At 40.3% G+C, this 25593-nt stretch overlaps 1 protein-coding gene across 2 annotated transcripts in view; it reads left to right on the plus strand.

The window, feature by feature from the left end:
* RCAN2 (regulator of calcineurin 2) overlaps positions 1-25593 on the plus strand; it is a 245860-nt gene that overhangs the window by 23731 nt on the left and 196536 nt on the right. For both annotated transcript variants that reach the window (XM_079781480.1, XM_079781481.1), the window contains exon 2: positions 15099-15325. In XM_079781480.1, coding sequence (XP_079637606.1) covers positions 15101-15325 — 225 coding nt within the window. In that variant the 5' untranslated portion in view covers positions 15099-15100. The remainder of the gene's footprint in view (positions 1-15098; positions 15326-25593) is intronic.

A 25593-nucleotide genomic window follows, 5' to 3' on the forward strand; every position in this document is an offset into this window, starting at 1 on the left:
CTTTCACATCTTTATGAACAAGAAGCTTCAATCGTGTTGCTGTTTTTCCAGTTAAACATATGGAATGGTGCTAGGACTGGTTGGGAGAGCAGGAAGGTGAAGGGCCCTAGTTTTCTCCTCTGGTGTAAAGGGCTTCCAATGTCATGTGGGGGTGTGGGCAGGCTCCTCATACTGTGCTAGTTGTCCTTGTCAGGAGTCTGCAGATGATAGCGATGGAGCAGCCATCTTGATTGTCATGGTGTCAAAGTTTCAAGTGTTTCCATCTGCTCTTTTGGACAAGTAGAAGATGAGGTATGTTTTCCTACCACTTCTTTTCAAGCGTTATCTTTGGCATATGTCAGTGTAGAGGCCTGACAATGCAGAGAGAAGATTGCCACCATTTCTTAAAGGTACACAAGTGATCCAACTCACTCGGCTGCTCCAACTTGTTTCCTCCACTGGCTCAGTCTCTCTCCCTACACCCTCTGCAGGTCTTCTCCAGAAACCTTACCACCAACATGGGTTCTAGCCTCATGAGCTGGCCCCTGATCAGTTGATGGGGGAATGAAAGATGAGGGGAATTGGCCCCTTAGAATAGTGGTCCCAATTGCAACAGGCCAGGAAGGACTTTAATAAAGCTTTTATTCTTTTTTTTTTCTAAGCTAAAATCTTGGTCAGCTCTTTCTTGTAAACAACACATGGTACCAGAAGTGGGGGATGGATTATGGGTCATCCTGAATTGTGACTTTCTGACGACGTGGGGGAAAACTGCGCAGCCGTTTTGGCTTCTCATTGGGGCTCTTGGTTGAACAGGCTGAGGGCAGGCAGCTCCATCTAGAGAGGAGGAGAGGATCTGGTTTGCAATGCAGAAGTCCAACCAGCATTTTCTCCTGTAGGAACCTACTGGATGTTGTGATTGTAAGCTTGAGAGAGGGAGAAGGTAAAGGAAAGAAAGAGGGAGAGAAGGAACAGCTTTAACCAAGGGATATAAAAGCAAGGCAGGGATTTTAAAATGACCTAAAGCAGTCAGGGCAGTGACTGACTTTCAGGTCAAGAGTGGACTGGTGACGTAGAATGTTTCCCTATCCTGGCTATTGTGATTAATGATGCAATGAACATGGAAGTGCAGATAATCACCTTGAGATACTGATTTAATTTCCATCCAATATACTCATGTCCATTTACACATGAATCCATAAAGAAGATACACACACACACACACACACACACACACAAATGCGCGCACGCGCACAGGCACTGAAATGCTATTCAACCACAAGAAGGAAATCCTGCCATTTGTGACAACATGGATGGACCCTGAGGGCATTATGCTAAGTGAAATAAGTCAGATGGAGAAAGACAAATACTGGATGGCCTCACTTACAAGTGGAGTCTAAAACAGCTTAATTCATAGAGAGAGTAGAATAATGGTGGCCAGGGGCTGGGGAAATGGGAAGATGCTAGTTAAAAGGTACAAAATTCCAGTTAAAAGATGATAAATTCTGGGAATCTAATGTATAGTGTGGTGACTATAGTTAACAATACTGAATTACATACTCAAAAGTTGCTAAGATAGTAGAACTTAAATGTTCTTATTCCAAAAAGATATGGTAATTATGTGAGGTGAAGGAGGTGTTAACTAATTCTGTTGTGGTCATCATTTTACAATATATAGATGTATCATATTATCACATTGTACACCTTAAACTTACATGATGTTATATGTCAATTATATCTTAATAAAGCCAGAAAAATTATGTAGTTGCTATTTATTCATTTAAAAAACAGTGAATTGGCGAATTACCCTGGCATTGAATGATAAGGAAAGGAAGGGTGAGAATGTGCTGCCTTCTAGATTTAACTTAGCAGGAGACAATGGAAATCCCCGATTCAGGAAGTCACGCAGTTGAGAAAGAAATGATCAAAGGTGAGCAAAGCTATGGGTTGTCTATTAGGAGAGAGAGAGACAATAAATGAGAGAATGAGAGAATAGCCATAGCTCTGGGTAGAGGCTGCTGGTGTTATATTCCATTTGTTTTGCCAACACCACAGATCAAGAGCTGTGCTTGGTGCCAGCCATTACAGGAAGAAGCAAGAATGCTCAACATATGGGAGGAGATGTGAAAACGTCAATAAATGGGCTCGCTTTGCCAAATGTTGTGAATAACAACACATGTGCAAAGAGGAGAGCAGAAAGAGGCACTGGGCAGCCCTCCGAGGCAGGAGGATGCTTGGCTGGTGGTGGTGGGGTGAGACCCTTCCTGTGAAGTACCCTGAGTCTCTGGTTAACCACTGATGGCATCTCTATCTAAGGTGGAGAATGGTGCGGAAAGGAAAGAGAATAGCAAGTACAACTTTAAGTCTGAACCAGGAAAAGTACTCGAAAGCAAGTACATGGACAGAAAACACAAAGGAAGTCCTGATATTTAGTCTTAAAGTTATGTCAAACCGTGGGACTAAAGCAAAATATGTTTTTCTGAAAAGTAAACAATCATCTAAGTACAGGTGAGTAGTTAAGGTGCAACCGACCATAACATTAACAAGGGCAAGCCAGGGGTCAGAGCTAGCGTTCTATGAGTGATCATGGCTGCTGACCTCTAGTCTACGTTTTTGACCAGGATGATCCCAGTTGGACCTCTCAATAGTCCTGATTTGAAGGTCTAGAAACAGCGGCTTAGTGAGTGAAACCAACTTGCCTAAAATTACCAAGTAAAATGGTTGTGTAAGGAGGATTCAGACCTGGGGTCCAGGGCCCAGCTGCCACCACTAGTTGGTGTTTTCCTCATGGTCTGCCAGCAATGGATGGGGAGCTGGGATTTCAGTCTGGGTCTGTCTGACTTCAAAGTTCTTGCAGTTCTCACTGTGGGAGCACCACCTCTTCTAAAGAGCTGAAAAATAGAGTGCCCAGCAAAAATTGGTGGATTTTTGGACTGGGGGGAGGGAGTGTAACTAATTTAACCCATATGCCAACTCTATGAAGTTGGTACCATATGGTTCCCATATTGTATACACTGCCCAGAGATGTTCAGCAACATGTCCAAAGGCACACAGCTAGAAAGTGGCAGTGCCAGGATTCAGACCAAAGCCCACTTTACTTTCCTCTATACTCTATGGCTCTCTTCCTGTAAAAAGACGGAAGACTCTAGGAAAGAGACTAAGAGCTCCTCTGTCATGTGAGACATAGTTATGGAGTGGCTCTGTGGAGAACTAAGGTGGTCAATGCTAATAATAGTTATCATTTATTGAGCACTCACAGTGTGTCTCAGTCATTGTTCAAAATGACTTATTTGTATTAGCTATTAAATCCTCAAAACAGCAGTCTAAGGTATACGCTCTTTTTTATGCCTACCTTATGGGCGAGGAAACTGACCACAGAGAAGTTAAGCAACTTGCCCAAGATCAGAGCGCTAGTATGTTGGGAAGCTGAGAATTAAATTCAGAACCCCTTGAATTTCATTCCATTTAAGAACTGTCAGAGGTTACCTTCAAAGAGTATGAAGATCCTATTTAGGTACTACAAGGGTTATCCAGGTGGGGAAGACACAGCTCCTGCTCTCAACATTGAGTGGAAGGTAAGAATAAGAAACGTACAAGGAGAGGCAAAACTAAGTGTCCTGAGAGAGAGGACAGACATGGGACGATGGGTCCATGAGAGGGGTGATCTCACCTTGTGCAGCTCAAGCTGAGTGGGGTCTGAAGGCAGTGGCTTTCAGGATGAGTGGAATGTTGATAGTGGGGATGGGGACTAGCAGGGGGAAAGCTGGGAAGGGAGGAAGGCTTGAGTAGTTGGTTCAGGCCATCTATAAGTTTGATACAGATAAAGTGCTCAGAACAAAGAAGGGCTCAGTAATTGTTTTCTGCGGTTGCTGTTGTTGTTATCACTTTTGACAGAGCTGGAACTTGATGCTGGGACGAGCTTTTTTCTCAGGACTAATGAAAGAGGAGACACACTTGGATAGGAATTCTATAATCTTAGGGGTGTCTTGGTTTTCTGGGCTAAAGAACTGTTTTTACTGAATTTTATTGGTCATAGTGAGTTATAGAAGATTTTTAATGTGGAAGTGACATGAACTTATAGCTGTAGTTGAGGGGCAAAAGTAGCATACTGTGTGCTGGGCATTGAGATTTCTCTCTCTCTCTTCCTCCTTCCTTTTTTCTCTTGCATTAAAAACCGTTACAATGAAGCCAATATTATCTGCTAGTTTTATCCGGGGAAGTGAAACCTGCCTCCTTGGCCTTCTGATGATTCTGACCATCTATCCACCCCACCCCTGACCCTCCAGACAGCCTTCTAGTCTGGCTTTTCTTCTTACTAGAAAGAAATTGAATTTTCTTGGCTGGATTTTCCTCAAAGGTGCTGCATGTCTCACTCCCTGCTCTTTTCCCTTTTCACTCTATTTCTCCTGATGCACTCTGTGTACCATCTGAAAGCCGAAGGTGAAACATGACAGGATGAATCTTACTTTGGCTACCATAGCAACCTTCGCCTGCTTTGCTGTTCACTTGTGAAGTGTCATTCTCCTGTGAAAAGTTGTTTTGCATATAATTACTTGTCTCATCCAGAGGCATGGGACTTTCTTTAAGCTTCTTACAGCAACAAATGAAAGGATGGTCTTCTGCCTCCATATTGGGCTCAAGAATACATGCTCCAAATGGTGCAGGCAGAGGGCACCACACAGAACCTCTCCTTCCCCTTCCACTCTTTTTGTTCTTAGGGGGAAAAAAGAAAAAGAAAAACACAGTCGGAAATGGTGAATCTGTGGCCACATTACATAGGCTCTAGTTGAGCTGTGAACTTACAAATGGTTTAAATTTTAAAATCAAGTTCCATTGAAATTAATATGAAATTTCTAGACTGTTAGTGATGTTTCTAGTCGATACCAGCAAAACTCTCTCAGCCTTTTCTGTTCTGTGCTATGCCCCAGAAGCTGACCCATGGATTCCACATTGCAGCTCCCTTGCCCTCTTGTTTGGCTGATGGAAGGTGCCAGCAGATTAGAGAGAGAGAAAGATATTTATTCCTCTGGCACCCTCTTTGTGGTGCCACTGTGGATTGGCTATATCCCTCAACCAAAGGTCTGTCAGGGAACCCTCTCGTCAAGCTGTGGGGAGGAAAAGTAATTTTCCTTCTGCACTTCCAAGTTCTTCTGGCTGGTCTGTTAATCAAATGGACATGAGACAGATAAACAGAGGAAACAAACCAAATTTATTACATATGCACACACGGGGATCCATAAGAATATGGGACCTTAGAATAAATTCGGCAGTTGGGGCTTACATGACATGGTGACCTAAGAAGTTGTGGTTTTGCCCAGCCGGCATGGCTCAGTGGTTGAGCATGAACCTATGAACCAGGAGGTCACAGTTCGATTCCTGCTTAGTGCATATGCCCGGTTGTAGGCTCGATCCCCAGTGTGGGGTGTGCAGGAGGCAACCAATCAAAGATTCTCTCTCATTGATTTTTCTGTTTCTCTCTCCCTCTCTTTTCCTCTCTGAAATCAATAATATATATATGTGTGTGTGTATATATATATATATATATATATTTTTTTTTTTTTTTTAAAGAGAAGTTGTGGTTTGGACTTCAAAGGGTAGGAAGGCAATTCACATGGAGATGGAAAAGCAAATGTTGTTAAGCACATGTTGGCTGAGACATCTTTAGCAATGGGACACAGGATTTGATCCAAGGAGCCTTGCTAGGTTCCTCCTTGTCTATCACACACTAGTTCATATAAAACTCCCGTAACCTGTGATGATAGCTCTCTCTTCCTGGGGCAGGTCCACTATCCAAATTCTTTTAGGCAGTTAGGGAGAAGGTCAAAGATTTTTTCTGAGTCCCGTTTCTTGAAAATAACCATCTTAAAATAATCATTACCTCCAAAAGGCACAGTTTTGGTCAGCAAACTGCTTCCCTGCTCAATCCTCCATGTCTCCCTGCTCTGGAAACACCTCCCTTCCTCTCACCTCTTTAGGCCTAGGGGTAGTGCCAGCCCAGGATTTTGCACTATTTTTTTGTGAGTTTCCATAGCCTCAGCACACCTTTGTAAACAGTCTCTTTTTAAGCTCTCTTAATTAGTTGTGTTTGAGCACGCTGTCTGTTTCCTACTGGACCTTGACTAATACAATGACCAAAGCTTTTGCTCATTTCATATAATGAACTTATGTTTCATTGTAAGTTATTCTTTGTAGAAAGATTTTTCTATCTTTAAGAACAACTTCCTCACATGCATATCCTTCATAAAAGACTAGAGGCGCAGTGCACAAAATTTGTGCATGGGTAGGGTCCCTAGGCCTGGCCAGTGATCAGGGCCAATTGGGGCCTTTCGGCTGCCGGCTGGGGCCTTCCTTTGTTCTGTGCCACCCCCTGGTGGTCAACGCATGTCATAGCGAGCAATCGAAGTCCCGGTCTCCCTGTTGAACTCCTGAGAGAACAATTTGCATATTAGGCTTTTATATATATATAGATAGATGATATTTCCTCTTTCTCACTCGCTTCTTGTGAAGCAACGTGTTTGAATCACATTTTCTTGAAGATGTCAGTTAGGTTTGTGGGAATGGAATACAAATGTCCACTTTGTCTTGCCTGACCCTGGATAAATTTGAGGGTCTTCCTTTCCTTTTTATTTTGTCCAGTGGAAGAATATACAGGAGTTATAAATCCTTCTGGGAGAACATAGGCATTAAACCCCTCAGGGGTAAAGACATTACACCTTGGGCGAATTTGCAGTCCCATCGCAGCTGTAGAACCCAGTGCAAAAGGAGATGACAGAAACAACTTGCTTTCCCCTCCCCCAACTTTATAAAACCTTATAAAAAACTGCTTTCTTGGGGAATTTATTAGCATATTTTTCCGTGTATAAGATGCTCCCCTGCCCACTTTTCCAACCAAAAATTAAGAAATCAATATTTTAAACATAAAACAGAACACATTTTTATTTAGTAATTATTTCAGGTAATGTTTACATACCAGTGCTATGATATTATGCAGCATATCACTTTATTCAGCCTCTGTTGCATCACTGCTCTCTTCTTCATCACTATTAGTTCCAGACATAACAATTTCTTCAACTTCTATTGTGTCACTGCTATCTTCTGAGTCACTGTCTATATATGTGAGATCATCCTCATAAACTGGTGGCATTTTCTGAGCTAACTTTGTTCTTGTTCTCATGGCCAACCCTTCTTTCCTCATGAAACTAAAGCATCATTTTGCCTTTCCTGTAAAATCAACAATGTTCATTTTGCTTGCAAAAATTCTTGCCTGACATTGAATAAGCTTGGTTGACACACATAGCCACTCTGGTTTTGCTCCATAATCCAAGTCTTAAACCTCTGCTCCAAGTTTGCCCATTTTTCTGGTTTTTCTCTTAAGGTCTTCTTCTTTTTTGGCACCTTAATGAGTTGTTCTTCCTGTTTTCTCCACTGTCTGATCATACACTCAGTGGGAGGAGGTCCAAATTGTCTCTCTGCAGCTCTATTTTCATGCTCTTTTGCATAGCTGATTACATTCAGTTTGAATTTTGCAGAGTAAGGTAATTGCTTACCAGTATATATCTTTTTATTTTTTGACATCTTTGTGGACTCAGAATGATCCAGTCCCTGTTGCATCTGTGCACTCTCCACCTCCACCTCCAATTACAGCACCAGCTGATGTCAGTAACAATAAGGCTTGTGATTGGAGAAAGCCTGTTTGACAAGGTATGGGCAGCTATACACCCACGTGGCTCCCTCCGGCTCCCTCCCCGCCTGACTTCTGTGCATAAGATGCCCCTCGATTTTCAGTCTAAGGATTTTAGAAAAGAATAGTGTCTTATACACGGAAAAATACGGTAACTGAAATATTGTCCTAGGGGAGCTTAAGGTGGAGCAGTGGCTCCAGAGGTGTCCTGAAGGGAGCAGTGGATGAGGAATATGGATAATTTCCTTTGAAATCCATGCGTTGAAAACCGCTTGGTTCTCTTTCAAAACTGATCCCATATGGTATCAAGAAGAGCATGTTGTGAAAATTCTGCAGTTGAATTAAATAGGTTCCATTATATTTCAGCAAGAACTCTAATGGATTTCTATGGAGCACAACCTAAGAATATCATGACTCTCTTTTGTATCTCAGGATGGTTGCGATGGTTTTTGGTTACTAATATTATACTTCAATTTCTCTGTAAGCAGGACAAAAGTGAATATAAGGCCTGGCTTTACTCCTAAGAGGGTCTACATATTAAAATACCAAAAGATGTCAAAAGGACCTCACCCAAAAGCCAGACCAAAAATGAAAGCTGATGATATGATTTAATGGTAAAGAGTATTGTTATTCATATACGATTTTTCTCCTAATAAGCTTACTTTGTCCCAGGTATCATGAAAGAATCAATTAATTTTAGAGATAAATTTTAAACACAGCAGAAGTTTAACTTGTTTAAAACTTGCAACTTGATTAATTTAACTTTATATTCAACCTAAAAATAGCTATAGCGATATCTTCTCTACTGCTAATTAATAGAACATTGCATTCTTATTTTTACATTAATATTCAAGCTGACACTGCAGTCTTTCAGTTCCTCCACACTAACTAATCTCTCATAATCCATTTACTTGTTTTCCAATTAAAATTGAACTTAAAGTCAGAATGAATTATTCATTAATCATTTCCATTTATCCTATTTCCTTATTTATTCTCCCGGCTGGCCTTAACATGGATTCAAGGCATATTTGTTCCTGTTTGGTTGTCCTTGTTGCAGAAGTTTTAGGTTCCTGTTCTTACTTTTAAAAGCAGATGAATTGAATCTTTAGCATTCTTTTGTCTAAGGAAAAATAAACCCAAACTTAAGTTGCTTTTTGTATGTTTTGCTCATTTTTCTCCCTTTGTGGATCATTATTTCCTATTTTAAAAAATTCTCACTTTCTAGTTTGAAGAACCTGGAAGATGAAAAATATAGGCAGGTTTGTTATGAGCATCAATTTAAAGGTTTCAACACTGGAGAAAGCTTTTGTTAAAGGTTGTATGTTCTCCTTTCTTGAGGATCTTCAAGCCCAGAGATAAACAGAGGTCTCTTTTCTGGTGTATCTTCTTTCAGTGCTGGAAAGATAAAAATCTCAAGGTGAAAAGACACCTAAAGGAAATGCCAACCACCCCTCTCCCTGGTCCTTGGATTCCCTCTGTGACATTCTGCCAGACAAAGTTGTTCCTTGCTCCATGGAGCACCTATGCAAGTTACTCACTTTGACATGAGGCCAGACATTTCTACTTTAACCTTAATTTTTAAAAGATCCATCGCTCCTTTTATTAAATTGAATTCTTTCTCTCTGGTTAGACTTCTACTCCCTAAGCGCCATACTCAAAAATTTCATTTCCTCCTCCAGAATTGGAAAGCAACTGTGATTTCGCTCAAGACTTCTTTCCTATACTTCCCTCTGCTGTGTCTTCCCATGCACCTGTTTCTTAGATGACATGACCCTTGGCCTCTCAGTAAGATTGGATAGTCCCCTTAGAAAGAATGCCAGTTTTCCTGTAGCGGGGTGTACTCAGAATTGGCCTTAATGTTTTCTACCTATGAGGAAACTCAAGATGAGATTATCACCACCCCACTCCTTCCAATGTGGCAATAGCCTTTTTTATAGATCACACATCTCACTATTAATGGGGCGATTTTACTTGATAGTAAAGCTAGGATGAGCATCTCCATGGATGTTTACAATTTTATTTTTCTTGTCATGGCTCTTTGCCATTCTCCTGGGCTTAATTTGCAATCCCCCCTTTTATATTCAGTTTAAGACTTTCTAGACCAGAACTCCTATGAGCCAATGCACAGCTCCCCACTCTCAGGAGTTCTACCCTATTCCTAGACAGGTCTAATGTCTTAGGGTTCTAAAACTCATGCATATTGTCAACACTGGGACAATATTGATACCCAACAGAATCAGATGTCTCTTTGAGGTCCCTTCCTGGGGTTTAATTGTACCATATAAATGTTAGGAATGGAAGTAGGGAGTTTTGGAAAGATTAATTCCTTGTGTAGAAACCCAGTAATATCTAGATCATCCAAGTTTATTGGGGGAGAGAACATTTATTTACTATTTACACAACAACCATTTATTTAATCACTATTTCTTTGACACTGAACAGGCATTTTTAAGTTTCAGGTGGCTAATCTTAACAGTAGGAAACATACTGTCTCAATGTTAGTGTTTCATTAATGTTCCATGAATAAGTGCTTTTAGGTTATCTGAGGATCTTGGATGAAATAATTTTCACATTATAGAAAAGTAATGAAATAGTTGAAAATCTTGCCCTGGCCAGGTAGCTCAATTGGGTTAGCGCATCATCCCAATATGCCAAGGTTGTGGGTTCTATCCCCCCGTCAGGGCACGTACAAGAATCAACCAATGAGTGCATCAGTAAGCGGGACAACAAATCTCTCTCTTACTCTCTCTCTCTCTCTCTCTCTCTCTCTCTCTCTCTCTCTCTCTCCCTCTCTCAATAAATAAAATTTTAAAAAAGAAAAAAATCTTCCTCTCTTCAGCTTTCCTTCTCCAATTAAGTGGGTCAAATTCAGACATTTATATTTTCAATGCCACTAACTTTGTTACATTTAAATGAACTATTCTGTTGGTGGTGTCTTGGAGAGAGGCAGGGTTGTTTTGTTTCTTTTATGTTAATTACTTTTTTTTTCCCCTTAGGAATATCTTTCCCTTCTAATGGAATCTCCAGCTAGGTTCATATAAAATATTCAAGGGGCATCTCTACTCGTTCCTCATTTTAATGATATGGTTCTAACCCTCATGGACATTTGCTGGAAGTTTGAAGCTTGGTTACACACTTGCCAGAAGTAGGTGGCAGCCCCTCTGTAGTGGCAGGTTCCTCCACTACTGACTTGCTCTTGACAAGCCTACACATGGTAATAAATAACTCTCATTCAAATATTACCTTGGAGGCTACAGAAGACGTTCACTTGCTTCATTTAATTTGATGGTCACAGTAGACAAGGCCCCAGTGTTTCTCCATTTTGCTGACAAGAAACCCACAGCCAGGAGGTACCCGTTTACACAATGACTAGAACCCAAGTACACCCCCAGGGCTCTCTCCAGTATTTCATAAAGATGTCTCTTCTTGGCATAGAAAGACATTTTTGAGGTTCTCCCAGGGGAGGCTTTTAAAGTGGGCAGTGGTTTTCCTTTTCCTTATGCATGTGATGATGGAAATGTATGCTTTCCAAAAGTCGAACAGAAGAATGGTGAAATAACTATGGCACTGGGTTCCTATGTGGCTATTAAAATGAATGTTTCAAAGAATATATAATGATAGAGGGAGCTGCTCTTGATTATATCAATGTTTTCTGATATAATCAGAATACTAAATGGCAAAATCTCAATTTTATTTAAAAAATTACACAGGTGAGAAAGGCACCGAAACGAAATATACCAAAATATTAGCATAGTTTTCTCTGTATAGTAGGGTTAAGGTGTAATTTTATTTTCCTTTTGTATACCATTCTGATTTTTTTCAGTTTTTTCTCCTTAGTGAACTCATATAATCAAAAACCATAAATGTTATTTTAATTATACTGTAGAGATTTTTAAAAATTTTAACCAGAGGAATCTTTTGAGTAATTCTTGCTATCTTTGATTTATAAAATTACATAAACCAAACCTTGAATTGAAATGATTGGGTGCTTTTCATTATTCATGTATAAATTTGAAATAAATAGTATATTATTAGTGTTCATATTTTAAATCAGCCATTATAACTCATTCGATGGTCTGTTATTTCCTGAAAGTGACTCCTTTTTACATAATTCATTAATTCAGTCAAACATCATTTTGAGGGCTTTCTATAAGAACCAGGCTGAACATGAAGTATAATGTACATGCTGATGAAGACAGTCCAGTCTCTGCTCTAAGGAAATACCCATCAATATCCATCTGGTTTGAGACATAGACCAGTAAAACAGTTGTCACAGTGAGGGCACTTCTGTGAGAGAAGGCTGTGCAGGTCACTGAGGGACAAAGCAAGGATGCCACCTGCATGGGCCATGGGAGAGGTTGGGAGATTTCTCCGAAGAGTTGCCCCTTGAACTGAAGGCAGCTCGTTTCTCTTGGATAACCAACCTCAGATTTAGAAATAAGGACAACACATGTAGTTCTTGTAATATGAGGCAATTGTTGCTTCAAAAGATATTTCACAATATTTAAGAGTTTTAAAATTAATTTAGAAAGATAAACTAGTTTTGGATTGTAGGACCTTTGCCTTTCTTTATTAGGAAGTTCTTTTAATCTTCAGAATTTCCCTTTCTTTCTGTATATTTGGCTTTACTAAAAGTTAGTGATCATACCAAAGAATAATAGTCTTGCTCTGAGATTATCATAATGGTGTCTCTTTATTGGATTTCATGTTGCATATCCTTTTATGTAGTGGTTAATGCTGATTTTGATTACTTCTTTCAATCCTAGTTCACTCCTCCGCCTCTTCCTACTCTGTTTTATAGGAATAAACTGAGTCATAGGACAATCAGTTGACTTTTCTAAAATATGAGGTGAGTCAGTAATGGAACTTAAAATTTCTTTGTTTAAAGCTCTGACTTCTCAAATACTTCTCCATAGAAGTAGAATAGGTTGTTTGCCAAAATGCATTCACCTTTTAAATCTTTACTGAAAGTAATTAGCTTAAAATAAAGTCTCAGGAAGATAATCTTATTGTTACAATTTAGAACAGAAGTTAAGACCATTTGAGTAGATTAAAATGAGTCCTGAGTGAGGCTTATTATTTGATCTATTTAGTTAATTTGTTCAGCAATAGATTTTAATTCTTTTTCAAAAAGAATAATTGCAACATTCTCAGACCTGTTTAATAACATTCTGGGACCCATTTTGATTAATTTAAAAATTTATAAATAAGAGGGACAGTATTAAAAGTAAAATCAGAATTGATACTTAATAGCTACGTTTCATGCCACTAGATGATTATGACTTCATTATCTAAAAAATTTTCTATAATCCATTTATCAAAAATAATACTATTTTAATGCTCTTAGTTATTTTACTTTTAAAATAATTATACTCTAATAATAAATGATGGCCATTATGTATATTATACTAAAATATCTGAAGGAACAGTATAATTGAATATGAAGAAAAATAAATACATGTAAGTATTTCATTGAAGTTTTTCCTTCTAGTTAAAAATATTCATATATTTTGGATTAACTGTAGAACAAAACAAAGCTTAAAATGTGTACCATATTTTTATTCAGAATAAATATTTTATTGATTCCCATACATAAAATGTTGCATTAATTAGAGTTTTAAGAACTTTAGAATACGGGAATGATTTTATTATATTTTATATAGAATAAGATTTTTATTGACCATAATTACAGTGACCTGGTTTTAGAGTTACTACTTCAAATTCTTCCAACTTTTGACTCTGTCCCAAGCAGGCCCAAGATTTTATATATAATGCATTATTTATATTGTCATCAAATACTGCTTATCAGGGTCCCACTTGGGTTTTGTTTCCAGGAAAAAGAAAAACAAAAAACATAACCTCATCACCAGAGTTCAAGAGAAATATAAGCAGAAACTTATTTTTGTTTGTGTTTAAACGTCACGAGGGCTGAGTGACATCTCCTGGTAGCACCTTTCTGTTCTTGACTCTGAGGCTGTGCAATGCTGGGGTTAGGGAAAAGGAGTTTATTGAAGATGATCCCGGAGCCACATCATAACTGCCTGTCAGTTTTATCTGCATACCCATGGGCAGGTTGTATGGCCTTCTGGGCGTCTCAATATTGACGTTTGAACATAATATTATGATAGTCCCCAAAAAAGAAAAGAGTAGGGACTGTCCTTAAAGTATTTGGGGAGATGGATAAAATGTACTGAATTATATACTAGTATCAAAAAATGGAAAAAACTTTCCAACTGGTTGCAGTTGGGTAGAATTTTTAATGTAAGGAGTGAGGAAATAAAATTCTAGAACACAGATGAGATTAATACTAGAAAGCTTCCTGATGGGGGTGATTAACCAAAATAGTAATTGATTTTTCAAGATCCAAGGTTCACAAATTACTTAGAGTAAGCATCCCATGCAGAAGATGTGTGTGTGAGTCCTCATAGTGGGTAAACTGTTAATTATTAGAGTAACCGTAATCAGGATTCAGGTGGAAATGAAGTAGATTGCACTGCCTTAAATATAGATGTGCACTAATTTTGATCTGCTTGGTTTCTAAGTTATAGAAAAGTGAGCTCCGGTTCCAAACTCCCTGGGTTTGAATCCAAGTCTTGCCATTGACCTTGTAAACGTTTCTTACCTTGCTTTGTTCCCAAGTTTTCCCAACTGGAGATAATATTGGAACCCATCTCATAGACCCGCGGTCGGCAAACTGCGGCTCGAGAGCCACATGCAGCTCTTTGGCCCCTTGAGTGTGGCTCTTAGGCCAGCTTAGGAGTACCCTAATTAAGTTAATAACAATGTACCTACCTATATAGTTTAAGTTTAAAAAATTTGGCTCTCAAAAGACATTTCAATCGTTGTACTGTGATATTTGGCTCTGTTGACTAATGAGTTTGCCGACCACTGTCATAGACTATTATGAAGGTTAGATGGGTTATTTAATGCATGTAAATCATAGAACAGTTCCAGGAACTCAGTAAAGTCTAGGCATTGGTGGTGGTGGTGTATAATTCATCATGTAACAAACGTATCAAAGCTCTTTCTTACATGTATTTCTGTTTGAGTCCATTTGACTCTCATAATGAAGCAAAGGCTCAGATAACTATGTAACTTTCCCAGGTCCCACATCTAGTAAACACTAGCACCTAGGCTAGAGCCCCTGGCCTCCAACTCCTATCCTAGTTGAGTGGATTGTTCTTAGATTTTTTTTTATTTTTTTTATCCCATAGCACTGACTGGTTCTTGCCCAGAAGCAGAGCTGTATGGGAAATTGTGACTCAGAGACCAAGGGGATAACATGAACTTGTTGGGTCTTCAAACTTCCAATAGTCCTTGATTCTCCTCCTGATCATTCTCCCTTGCTCTGCCCCAGACACTCCAGTGCCGTAACCTGAACACCAAGTTTTAAGAAATCATCAAATTCTACTCTGACATGTGTTTGGCTTTGCATCCTTAGGTATGAGGGGAGAATCTTACTTCATTGGAATGAGGAACCCGGGGCAGCAAGGGCACATCGCAGAAGATGGAGGACTTTTCTTGCTCTGCTGCATAGACAGGGATTGGGCTGTAACTCAGTGCTTCGCGGAGGAAGCCTTCAAAGCCATCACCGATTTCAATGACCTCCCCAACTCGTTGTTTGCATGCAACGTTCACCAGTCAGTGTTTGAAGGAGAAGAGAGCAAGGTAAGACTTTCCTGCTCCTGAAACGTGGGCTCTGTGGCATTAGCCCAAAGTATTTCCATCGCTTCCTTGTGATTGACGTTTTGAAGTGGTTGAAACTTGTAGCTAGTTTTATTCTTGGCTCACAGAGCAGGAGGAGAAAAGCCTGTTCTGTGACTGGCTAACTTTGGAGGTACTGATGACAAGGTTGTAGATGAGACTGTGTTGAATCAAATCTTGTCCTCGGCGACTCACAGGTCTATCTAACAAAACAAGTGGTGTTAGGAACAGTGATTGCAGGCGATATCCCTTGAGCTAGGAAAAAGATGTAATAAAAAAAAGGAATTATCAAATTATCTTCCCCTATTATGCCAACAGCATAATTCACCTTTCTCAAAACAGCATAAGCTCTGTTTCATCCCTATCTCTCCTGAAGTTGGATGAATATTCTAAAAATAGCTTTCATCCAAGTACTGCAGCAGTTAGAAGAAAGGCAAGTTGGTGTTGGCCCTCTGAATCTTGCTCATTGATACCACAGAGGATGGAATTGTTATGTGTTATAAGAATGTGAATGAAAGTGGTTAACTCCTTGATTTGAAATGATTGGGGAATGAGGTTGTCTGTGTACAAGCATTTTCCAGAAAATGAAGTTTCCCACTTGAAGAGACACACTTGATTTAGTGTGCATATTCTTGGAAATCAGAGTAAAGATTCTGTTTGGAGATCTTCCATTTCAGAAATTTCTGACCTTTTAAGTGTGTTGTCTAAGTAGGTCAAACGATCAAACCTTCCCTTGTGGACATGGATTTCTAATTGTAAATATCCACTATTATCCTATGTTATAAAACATGGCTGACATTTTTGGGAAGAAAGGCCTTTTTTCTAAAACAAGTATGTGGCTCTGTGTGAAATTAAGGGTAGGATTTATGACTTTGCTCTTTCAAGAACAGTTTTTTCCAATTGCTGAAGTCCAAACTCTGTTGTCTGAAAATAATTACCTATGGTATTTTTTTCTGGATTTTATCAGTTTTGTAAGCAATTCTGATAGCCCAGAGAACTTGGAATTATTTTAAGTTATTTAAAGATAGTTTTTATAATGCTATTATTTTGGAGTTGAACGATTGAAAAAAAAATGGACTAAAAATAGTTTGAAATCCAAGCACTTAGATGTGATTAGAACATCCAGTGCTGTCATCACTGGATTATTTGAAGTCAGAAAATAGCACAGAAACTGAGAATTTTACTCTTGGATTATAACCAGGTTATAACACAGATTGTAATTTACTCAGAGCAAGTAATTTCCCCTGAAATATACCTGACATTAACTATGAAACAAGGTTCCATGTTTTCTCATTTTATCAGTTATTCACTTAAATATCAACAATTAGAAGGCTTTTTTCTTATCTTGAATGGGGATTTTTATTCTTTCCTGATTAAATATTTCCCAGTAGATTAAAACAACAACAATAAAAACACCCAAGGAAGGAGCTAATCTCATTCAGGAGTGCTGCTCAAGAAAGACTGGTCAGGGACCAGAACTGGTTTTGTGGAAAGCCTGAGGCTTGGGCAGAGTTCATGGAGATGTGCCCAGATCTATTTTGATATTCTAATCTGTCATTGAATCATGGATTACAAAATATTCTCATTTATTTTGAATACAAAGTTGGTACATTGCATCTTAACATGTAGTATTTGGTTTTAAAATAACCTTGATTAAATATTGAGGTGAAATCAACCAGATGTATATATGTAGTTCAGTGGAATGAGGTTCAAATTATTTGGATCACATTTTTAGCCAAGAAGGTGAATTTTATACTTAGCCAATGTCTACATGATTAAACTTATTAAATCAGACAGGAAATGGAGATTCACTAGGTCCTAGGATATAAAATAATCGGATACAGATTACATTTTGATTTAATTACATATATACAGTTTAAAGGAGAAAAAGCAAGATTATCAGATACCAAATGAGTTGACAATAGCCAGGAGGCATGATCCCTGGGATTCTAGGGGAAAAATGTTCCTCATTTTCACTGCCACATATTTGTCTTCGAGTTCCATAGTGTCTTCTTCTCTTTACCTCCATTTTTTCACTGCCTTAATAAAGCTCATTGTCTTATACACCACTCTCTCAGGAACTTCTTACGACAACTTTCAAAGTTCATGAATCTGAACCACGAAGTCTGATTATAGTTATCTTTCCCAAAGGGTGCACATTTGGGGCGCTGTGCTGTACTGGTGGGGAGATATTTTTAGGTTGAGAGGGAAAAAAGCAAGAAGCCTTTTTAGCACTTGTTTTTGCCTGTGGGCAAGGCTGGCCATGGTGATTGCCTAAAATATTTGGCTTTGAGAAGATGCCTGGGAGTGTATCAGGGAGATAAAGCTGCAGAAATGATGCTTAGTGTTCATTTCAGTGGACCCTGTGGGTAAGCGGTAACATGTGTAACTTGTTTGGCAGAATTATTTTTTCTTGATATTGATGAGCTAGATTTAGCTTGTTTCTTGCAATTCTGGTAAAGCATACATTTTAACTTCCTTAGCAGAATAGGAATTAAAGGTTTTGCTTCTGTAGTCATCTTTCCTCTATTTTCCCACCTGTCTGAGACACTGCTCCTAAGCCCTTTTCCTTTCTGAGGTAACTTGGAAGGTACTGGATTGTACTGCTCTTAATACAGGTAAGAGGATGTTATCTTCTGGTTATATTTGTTTCTTCTTATCAAAGTGACAAAGAGTCTGAGATGCTCATTCCTGCTGTGCTATTTAAATACTAAGTTCTGGCACCTGAAGAACACTTTTAAAACAGCCTTGTGAGGGCCATGATGTTCACTCCTTTTCTGCAAGATTGTATTTTGATTTGAGGCTTTTGCTAGGCATGAGCACATGCATACTTCAGTGTGGCTTGTTATGCTCACGATGGTTGAGATTTGTTTATATGACACAAAGGAGAACCGGAGCTGGAGGAAATTGGCATCTGAAACTTATAAATACAGATGGCTGTATGCATGCTGCAGCTTGAAGCATAAATATTTTTGTATGAAACACATTTAGAGCTAGGATGTTCACAGCTTGCAGCACCTGAAAGTTGCTAGGGTTCATTTCCCTTTGGCACACTCACCTGGGTTTGCTTTTCTGCATCCAGTTGGGCTGCAAAAGTCATCTCGAGACAGGTGAGCTGGAGGGGCGTCCTGCGGGCTGCTCTGTTTGTACTGAAGATGGGTAAGGGTCTGCTCGATGGGACTTTGGCACTCACTGATATCCAAAGGAGAACAGTGGACAAACCACCATTAGGCAAACATTGACCTTATAATGGCTTCCAAAAATATGAATTCAATTATAATAATGGCAGGAGCAAATACTTATATAGAAAGGTGCCAGATGCTCTTCCAAATGCTTTATGCCACAGCCCTTTCACAGCCATGATAACCCTAGGAGGGTGGTATCTTTCGGCCTCTCTACCTCCTGGGAACATGGCAGGGTTGCGTTCTCTGGAATCCCTCTGGCTAGTTCTGCACAATGTGTAAGTAGAAATGACCTATGTCACTTTCAGGCCAAGCATTGCATGACCAGTGTTTGACCCTGAAAGATGTTCTTTTCATTCCACTAGGGCAACTGGCATTGTGCCAGGTAGTGCCTGCTCTGCCTGCTCAGGCAGCTTGGGTCATGGAGTGAGGAATGAATTACACAGAGAGTCCTGACCAACCTATGATGAACATGTAATGTGACAAGGGAAAAAAAAGCCTTTGTCACTTTAAGCCACTGGGATGTGGGGGTGTGTTGTTGGAGTATTACTTAGTCCATCTACATGGATATAGTAAGTATCCCATTTTTCAGATGAGGACACTGAGTCACAGGGAGGCTGCCCACGGTTCCACAGCTAGTAGCAGTACAGCAGGGATTCAAACCTCAACTGCCAAGTGACAGAGTCTGTGCTCTTAAGCATCACAACAGTGCCTCTTACTATGTAAATATTTAATGAACCCTGGCATGATACTTAGCTTTGGCAATGCGGTGGTGAACCAGATAACATAAATTCATTGAGTTTAAAGTCTACCAAGAGAAAATGGTTCAAAATAAGGAAGTAAACATAATACATGCTCACAGTGATGCTAAATCCAAAGGGCATTTAATATATATTTTCAACTATAGTCACGGCCTTACACACACACACACACCCATACACACACAAATATGCACAAGATTTTGTTGTTGTTGTTTTGGGTAGGTTTTGCTTTGTTTTCTCAATAAGGGGTCATTTCTGCCAACCATTAAAGAATATATTCTACCAGAATGAGCATAAGAGATCCAGCTCCATTGGTCTCCTGGGCTTTGTGCTTCTCATAAGTGGATCATCTGCATGCATTGCGAGTGGCTGGGATGATCCTAATGTTCAAAGATGTGACCACTAAATATACCAGTTCCTTCTTCTTGAGCTGAACTGACGAGGCACTGGTCTAGTCTCACGCTGGCAGCATTTCCTCCAGGGTTTTCAAAGTTAAATCTGATGAGTTGTGATTTTCACTTTAGTCCCCACATAAGATTTGTCTCCACTTTAGTTTGTAGGGAAATGTGAGTGTGTGCTTTGCACTTCACCACTGCAGGTTCAAACCCTTACCAGCAGCACTGAAAACTGAAAACCTCAGAAAACCGAGCCTTTCTTCATTACCATTTTGAGAAAGAAAAACCTTACTTGACCTAATTCATTCCAAATCTAACCTGTGCTGATGGAAAACTCCTTCCAGTGTGAATATTCATCCATCTCTCTGCAGAAATATTCCTGTCTTAACTGCGGCGGCTGCCTCAGACCTTGCAGGGCATCACCCGATATAAGCATATGTACATATTCTGTTTCCAAATCCCCAAATTCTGAATCCCTAACATGTCAGACCTCACAAGTTTTAGACAGTAGGTTGTAGAATATATCAAAATGCACCCACACTCCACGTTCAAAAAGGAGAATGGACGCATCACCACAGTCTGGAATGGCTATGGCGTCAAGCACAATGAAATGCATTTTCCTGTGACGAGAGGCTTGAGTCTATTGGAAATGAAAGACACGTTGGAGCCAGGATGAGCACTGTGCATGAGTACTGCCTGTGTAGCCTTCCCGAGCCAAACCGACAGTCTCTGTGTCTCCTCCTTCAAGTGCCTACAGTTTAAAACCTCTGGCCTTGACCTTTGTCACTGCTCTTGCTGCCCATTCTCTCGCCATCTTCCTGACCAATGGTGTGGTCTGAGTCCAGGGGAGACCCTCCTGCAGTCAGGGAGACAGTGACTGCTCCAGGCACAGCTTTCTCTTCACTCCAGAGAGTGTCTATTGCAAGCTATTTTGCTTCTCTTCATTTGCATTTTTTTCTGCCTAGACTCCAGTGTTTTAAAGTAATGAAATACAAAATTGTATTCTTCTTCTTTTTTTTCTTCTTGTATTTCCAGCACCTTGCACTGGGCCTGACACACAGTAGGTACTCAGTCAATATTGAACTGAACCTCCACTTAAATGGTGACTAAGACACAAAGGGTGAATTTGCCAGGATCGTTGATTAATTAAGTAGAGAGATAACAAGGAGCAGAGGAGGCCTCTTGACTTTTAAGTCAAGTTCATTACCCTTTGTACCTCACCATCTCTCAATTCTACCATGGAAAACAGGGACTAGAAAAGAAGTTGCCTATCCATCAGCATGGACTTTCCAGTAAAGGAATGTAAAGCAGACAGAACTCAGGTGACTCAATAGCAAGGCTCATGCTAAATGTGAATACATTGAGCCCAAATCACTCTTATAGTTAAGATACGATACTCATAGGAAGAAATCTGTTTTATATGTCAGTTTTTTTACATGGTATTTCATTCTTTTAGAGGTGATTGACCTATTTAGTAAGCCAAGGGAGTAAAAACAATTGACACCATTGCCATTCCAGTGGGGAAAAAAAAAGCACTTTTTTCCCCCCCTATAACTACTCTTTAAAAAGAAAAGGAAGAGATGAGAAAAGGTAAAAGAGAAGGCAGCAAAGAATGCTGAAATCCAGGGCTTAGGAAAACTGTTATGGGCATGCTTTAAGCTGGTTGAAAAATTCATGCTAAGGATATGCAGCAAAGGATGAACAGCAGACAATAATTCACTGTAGCTTATGTCGCTGAATATAGGTTAAAAAGACTAAAGTGAACTATTGTGACTTGAGAGTGGGGACACGGTCATCAAACATTCATTTTAAATATTAAAGCAGGTAGCAGTTAAATTAGACACCAGAATATTCAAGGAATACTTAGGAGTTTCACTAGTGCTTTTCATTCTTTGTAGGTAGAGGTGACATTTACAGCTGGGGCTGGTGTTTTACAGAACGTTTAAATTATAAAAAGGCTGCATGTCCTGGTGCTCAGTCAATCGGTCCTGTTTTCCCCGGACGATGACTGTCCATAATTAGTCTCTGCTAATCACTTGGGGACACCTGCCAGACGAGAGGCCCAGCGTGGGGCCCATCTGAGAGCTGCTGGAGGACATTCCCTGGAACCGTAACCTTTCTTGAAGTGACTAAAATATTCCAGAGACATATTTAGTGTCTTTCTTCTCCCCAGCACCGAGTGGCCCCCTGGGGCTCAAGAGCCTGACAAGCCACTCTGAATGCCCCACTTCACTCCCTGGAAATAACTGAGGCCCTGGAAAGAATGAAGCCTGATGCATAGAGAGCTGAGAGTGTTTGGTGTCTGTGCCAAAGAGCAGGCAAGCATATATGCTCGATGGCACCTGGGGGGAAAACGGCTGCCTTGTTTCAGTTAGTCCGGGATGATATTAGAGAGGGACTTGGGGCTTTTTGCCCTTCTTGGAAAAATGAAGGGTGTGGAAGCCACTTCCTATGGTTTCCATCAGAGCTGCTGCTGGCCTGAAGGGTGACTCTGCGCATTGTTAGGAGGTGGCCCCGTGGCAGAAGCTGTCCCAGGGTATACTGCCTGGGGCAAGACAGGTGGATCTGAAAAACCGTTGCCCTTTCCTCTGGGCTGAAGGGGTGATGAAGCCCTGAGTGGCTGTGGCTGGCTTGACAGGCAGGGGGCCGTCTGGATTTCATCCTCCACTCTCTTCCTGGGCCAGGAGCCCCGGGGAAGTGCACCAACCATTACAGAGGCCTGGCCGTAATCAGATCACTTTCAATAGCTCAAATGTAAAAGGATATAAATTCAAGGGTAACTCTGAGTTCTGTTGCCTAAACACTCTCCTCTTTCAGAGAGTTTCAGAGAGGGAGCCCAGGGGAAGGATGGAGGAAAATAAGCTTAATTATTATTATTTTTTGCTCTCCCCAGCTGAAATGGTCTCACCCTACCTTACTTGACGTTCTTGATTCTGGTCTCAGTTCAGTCATCCTGGAAATACTGACCAACAAAGAAAGTCAGAGAGTTTGGACATGAACTTTAAAACTCCACCAACATACCCTTCACAGCAGGCCTGACATGTAGCTCAATGGAGGGGGGGGTCAGTGTGATATAGATGAGCTGAGTGCCAATTCCAGGAACATCGTGTGATAGTTACTTTGTGAGAGTGGGGTTATTCATGTGCTGCTTGTATCTCATGATAATTCACTCATTTATAATATTACGCAGGCAGTGTTCAACTACATACTTCTACCTTTTAAGCAGAATGGACATATAGAAACAGAACATGTGCAGCTTATTGTTCTTTAAGTTTGATCAGTTTCTGGTAACGTTTGGTAATGCTGTGTTTTGCTGGGAATGTTGTCTTATCCTATATAATAAAAGCCTAATATGCTAAGTGTCTGGTCATCCAGTCGGCTGTTCAACCAATCAAAGCTTAATATGCTAATGATATGCTAAGGCAGCTCAACCACTTGCTATGACATGCACTGACCACCAGGGGGAAGAAGCTCCGACCAGTAGGTTAGCTTGCTGCTGGGGTCTGGCCAATCAGAACTGAGCGAGATGGGCCGGACATGCCCTGGAGCCTTCCCGTGGTCCCTCCCTGGCTGGCCAACCTCCTGTGTCTCTCTCCGGCCCTGATCATGCACCGGTGGGGACCCTCAGCCTGGCCTGCACCCTCTCACAATCCAGGTCCCCTTGGGGGATGTTGGAGAGCCAGTTTTAGCCCGATCCTGCAGGCCAGGCTGAGGGACCTCACTGGTGCATGAATTCATGCACCAGGCCTCTAGTATAGCATAACCATCCTTTAAAAATATTTTTATATATATTTTTATTGATTTCAGAGAGGAAGGGAGAAGGAGAAAGAGATAGAAACATCAATGATGAGAATCATTGATCGGTTGCCTCCTGCATGCCCCCTACTGGGGATTGAGCCTGCAACCCAGGCATGTGCCTTTGACTGGAATCAAACCCAGGACCCTTCAGTCCGCAGGCCGACACTCTATTCACTGATCCAAACCAGCTAGGGCTAACCATCCTTTTAAACATACACACCTGTCAGTGTTTCAAGGGGGAGTTCCATTTATCAGATACATGACATAATTAAGATTTTGCATCTTGTACATTGTTCGAAACCTCCACTTCCTTCCCTCCAAAAGTGTAGCTAGTATTAACTTTAAATTATTTCACTTATTATATTGTAAGTACATAGAGTGCACTGCACTACGTGCTGGTCTAGTCTTGCATGAGAATAAGTATGTTGAGGGCAGTAGAGCAAGCTCATCATTCTGCGTCCTGTAAAGTCAAACACAGCTCGAGACATCACACAGACACTTCCAGGCAACAGTAGAGCCCAGTGAAAGGGCTTTGGATTCAGAAGATTGTCTCTACTGCATCTAGTTGTGTGATCGTGGTCAACACAGCTTCTCTGAACCTCAGTTCCCTCTTTAATAAAATGGGGTTAGCCACACCTTCCTGATGGGTTTGTTATGTGATTACATGAGGTGAAGTGGGTAGAGGAAGTGGCACAGCACTAGATCTTCTTGGTAAACATGGGCTCCCGTGCTCCTTCTCCTTCATCCCCCTCCCCACCGCCCAAGCTGGTGAGCACCTCCCTCTGGTTCAGGAAGGAAGGGGCTCTTCTAAAGCAGGTGGATAGGGACGGCACGTGTGGGGGAAGCTGGACGAAAGGCTTACCTTAGCCAGCTCTTTGCAGGAACCTAGCGAAGTTGTGTTTTTATGTCATAACCTTGGGCTTCAGGAAAGTTTAAGTTCAGTCTTGGCCACATGAAAACTGTCTCTGCATTTATGGCTGAGTACATGTTGTTCACTGTCCCCATAGAAGGGTCACGTGATCAGAACATAGTGCCAAGAAAGCTTAGTTTACCCTGAAAACTGGTATTCTCACTAGCAAAATTATGTAACTTACTTGATTCTCTCTCTCTCTCTCTCTCTCTCTCTCTCTCTCTCTCTCTGACTCTCATTTTTTAGACTTCCCAAGAGTTCAAATTAAAAATTAATACTCAGTTATAGCCACTCTATTTGTACTCTATTGGTCTTGATATCTTGTTTCTTTTGTATCAACCTAATTATGTATAAGTGTAATGTAAGAAAATTTTCTGAATTATCTGATCAAAGTTTGTTCATGTTTTTTATGAGAATGTTAACCAGTTAACTGCCATGCATCCCAAACGGAAACCATCCTTATGGCGTACAAAGGGTTAGCAATCACTTTCCAGCATACAAGGAGGCTGGCCAGGAGTCACTAAGGGTATACTTTGTCGATGTTTGAAATTCCGCTACAAATAGAAAAAAAAATCACCTGAATTGGTAGATTATAACATACACCATTCCCCCCCTATAACTTGCATGGTTTGGAAGCATAGTTTTTAAACATCTTCACTGAAAAAATGTAACTTGGCCAGCACAATTACCAACAATATCTTCCACAGCACGTGTGGGCTGTGTGTTTCCAGAATAGCACATGGTCACATTGCTAACTACATCAGAAGTTTGTCTCTCAAATGTGATCTTTATTGGAATATTAATTGGTGAGAAATGAACACATATAAATCATTTGAGGATATGTGTGTTGGTTTGTCCTTATAATAAATCTCTCTAATTTTGAACCCTAAAGGCCTAGAGCCAGATTATTTCATGGAAGTTACTGTAGTTTCAATGCCTGGCACTTGAGATTTTGTTCTTTCCCCCAAATAGATTCATTTCCTCCTTGGTATTGTGTTCTGTCCAGTTGCAAAACTTGGGCCAGAAGTCCACTTAAATTTATCATCGTGTAGATGAAATTCAGGGCTTTGCAAGAGGCATAGATGCAGAAAGGAGTTTAGCTTTTCAAATAGCTTCTTTTGAAAGTTTCAGAGAAATGAGTCTTTGATGTCAAAAATTTGGCACAGATAACTAGCTTCCATGAAAT

The sequence above is a fragment of the Cnephaeus nilssonii genome, assembly GCF_951640355.1.
Source record: "Cnephaeus nilssonii genome assembly, chromosome: 9".
NCBI lineage: Eukaryota > Metazoa > Chordata > Mammalia > Chiroptera > Vespertilionidae > Cnephaeus > Cnephaeus nilssonii.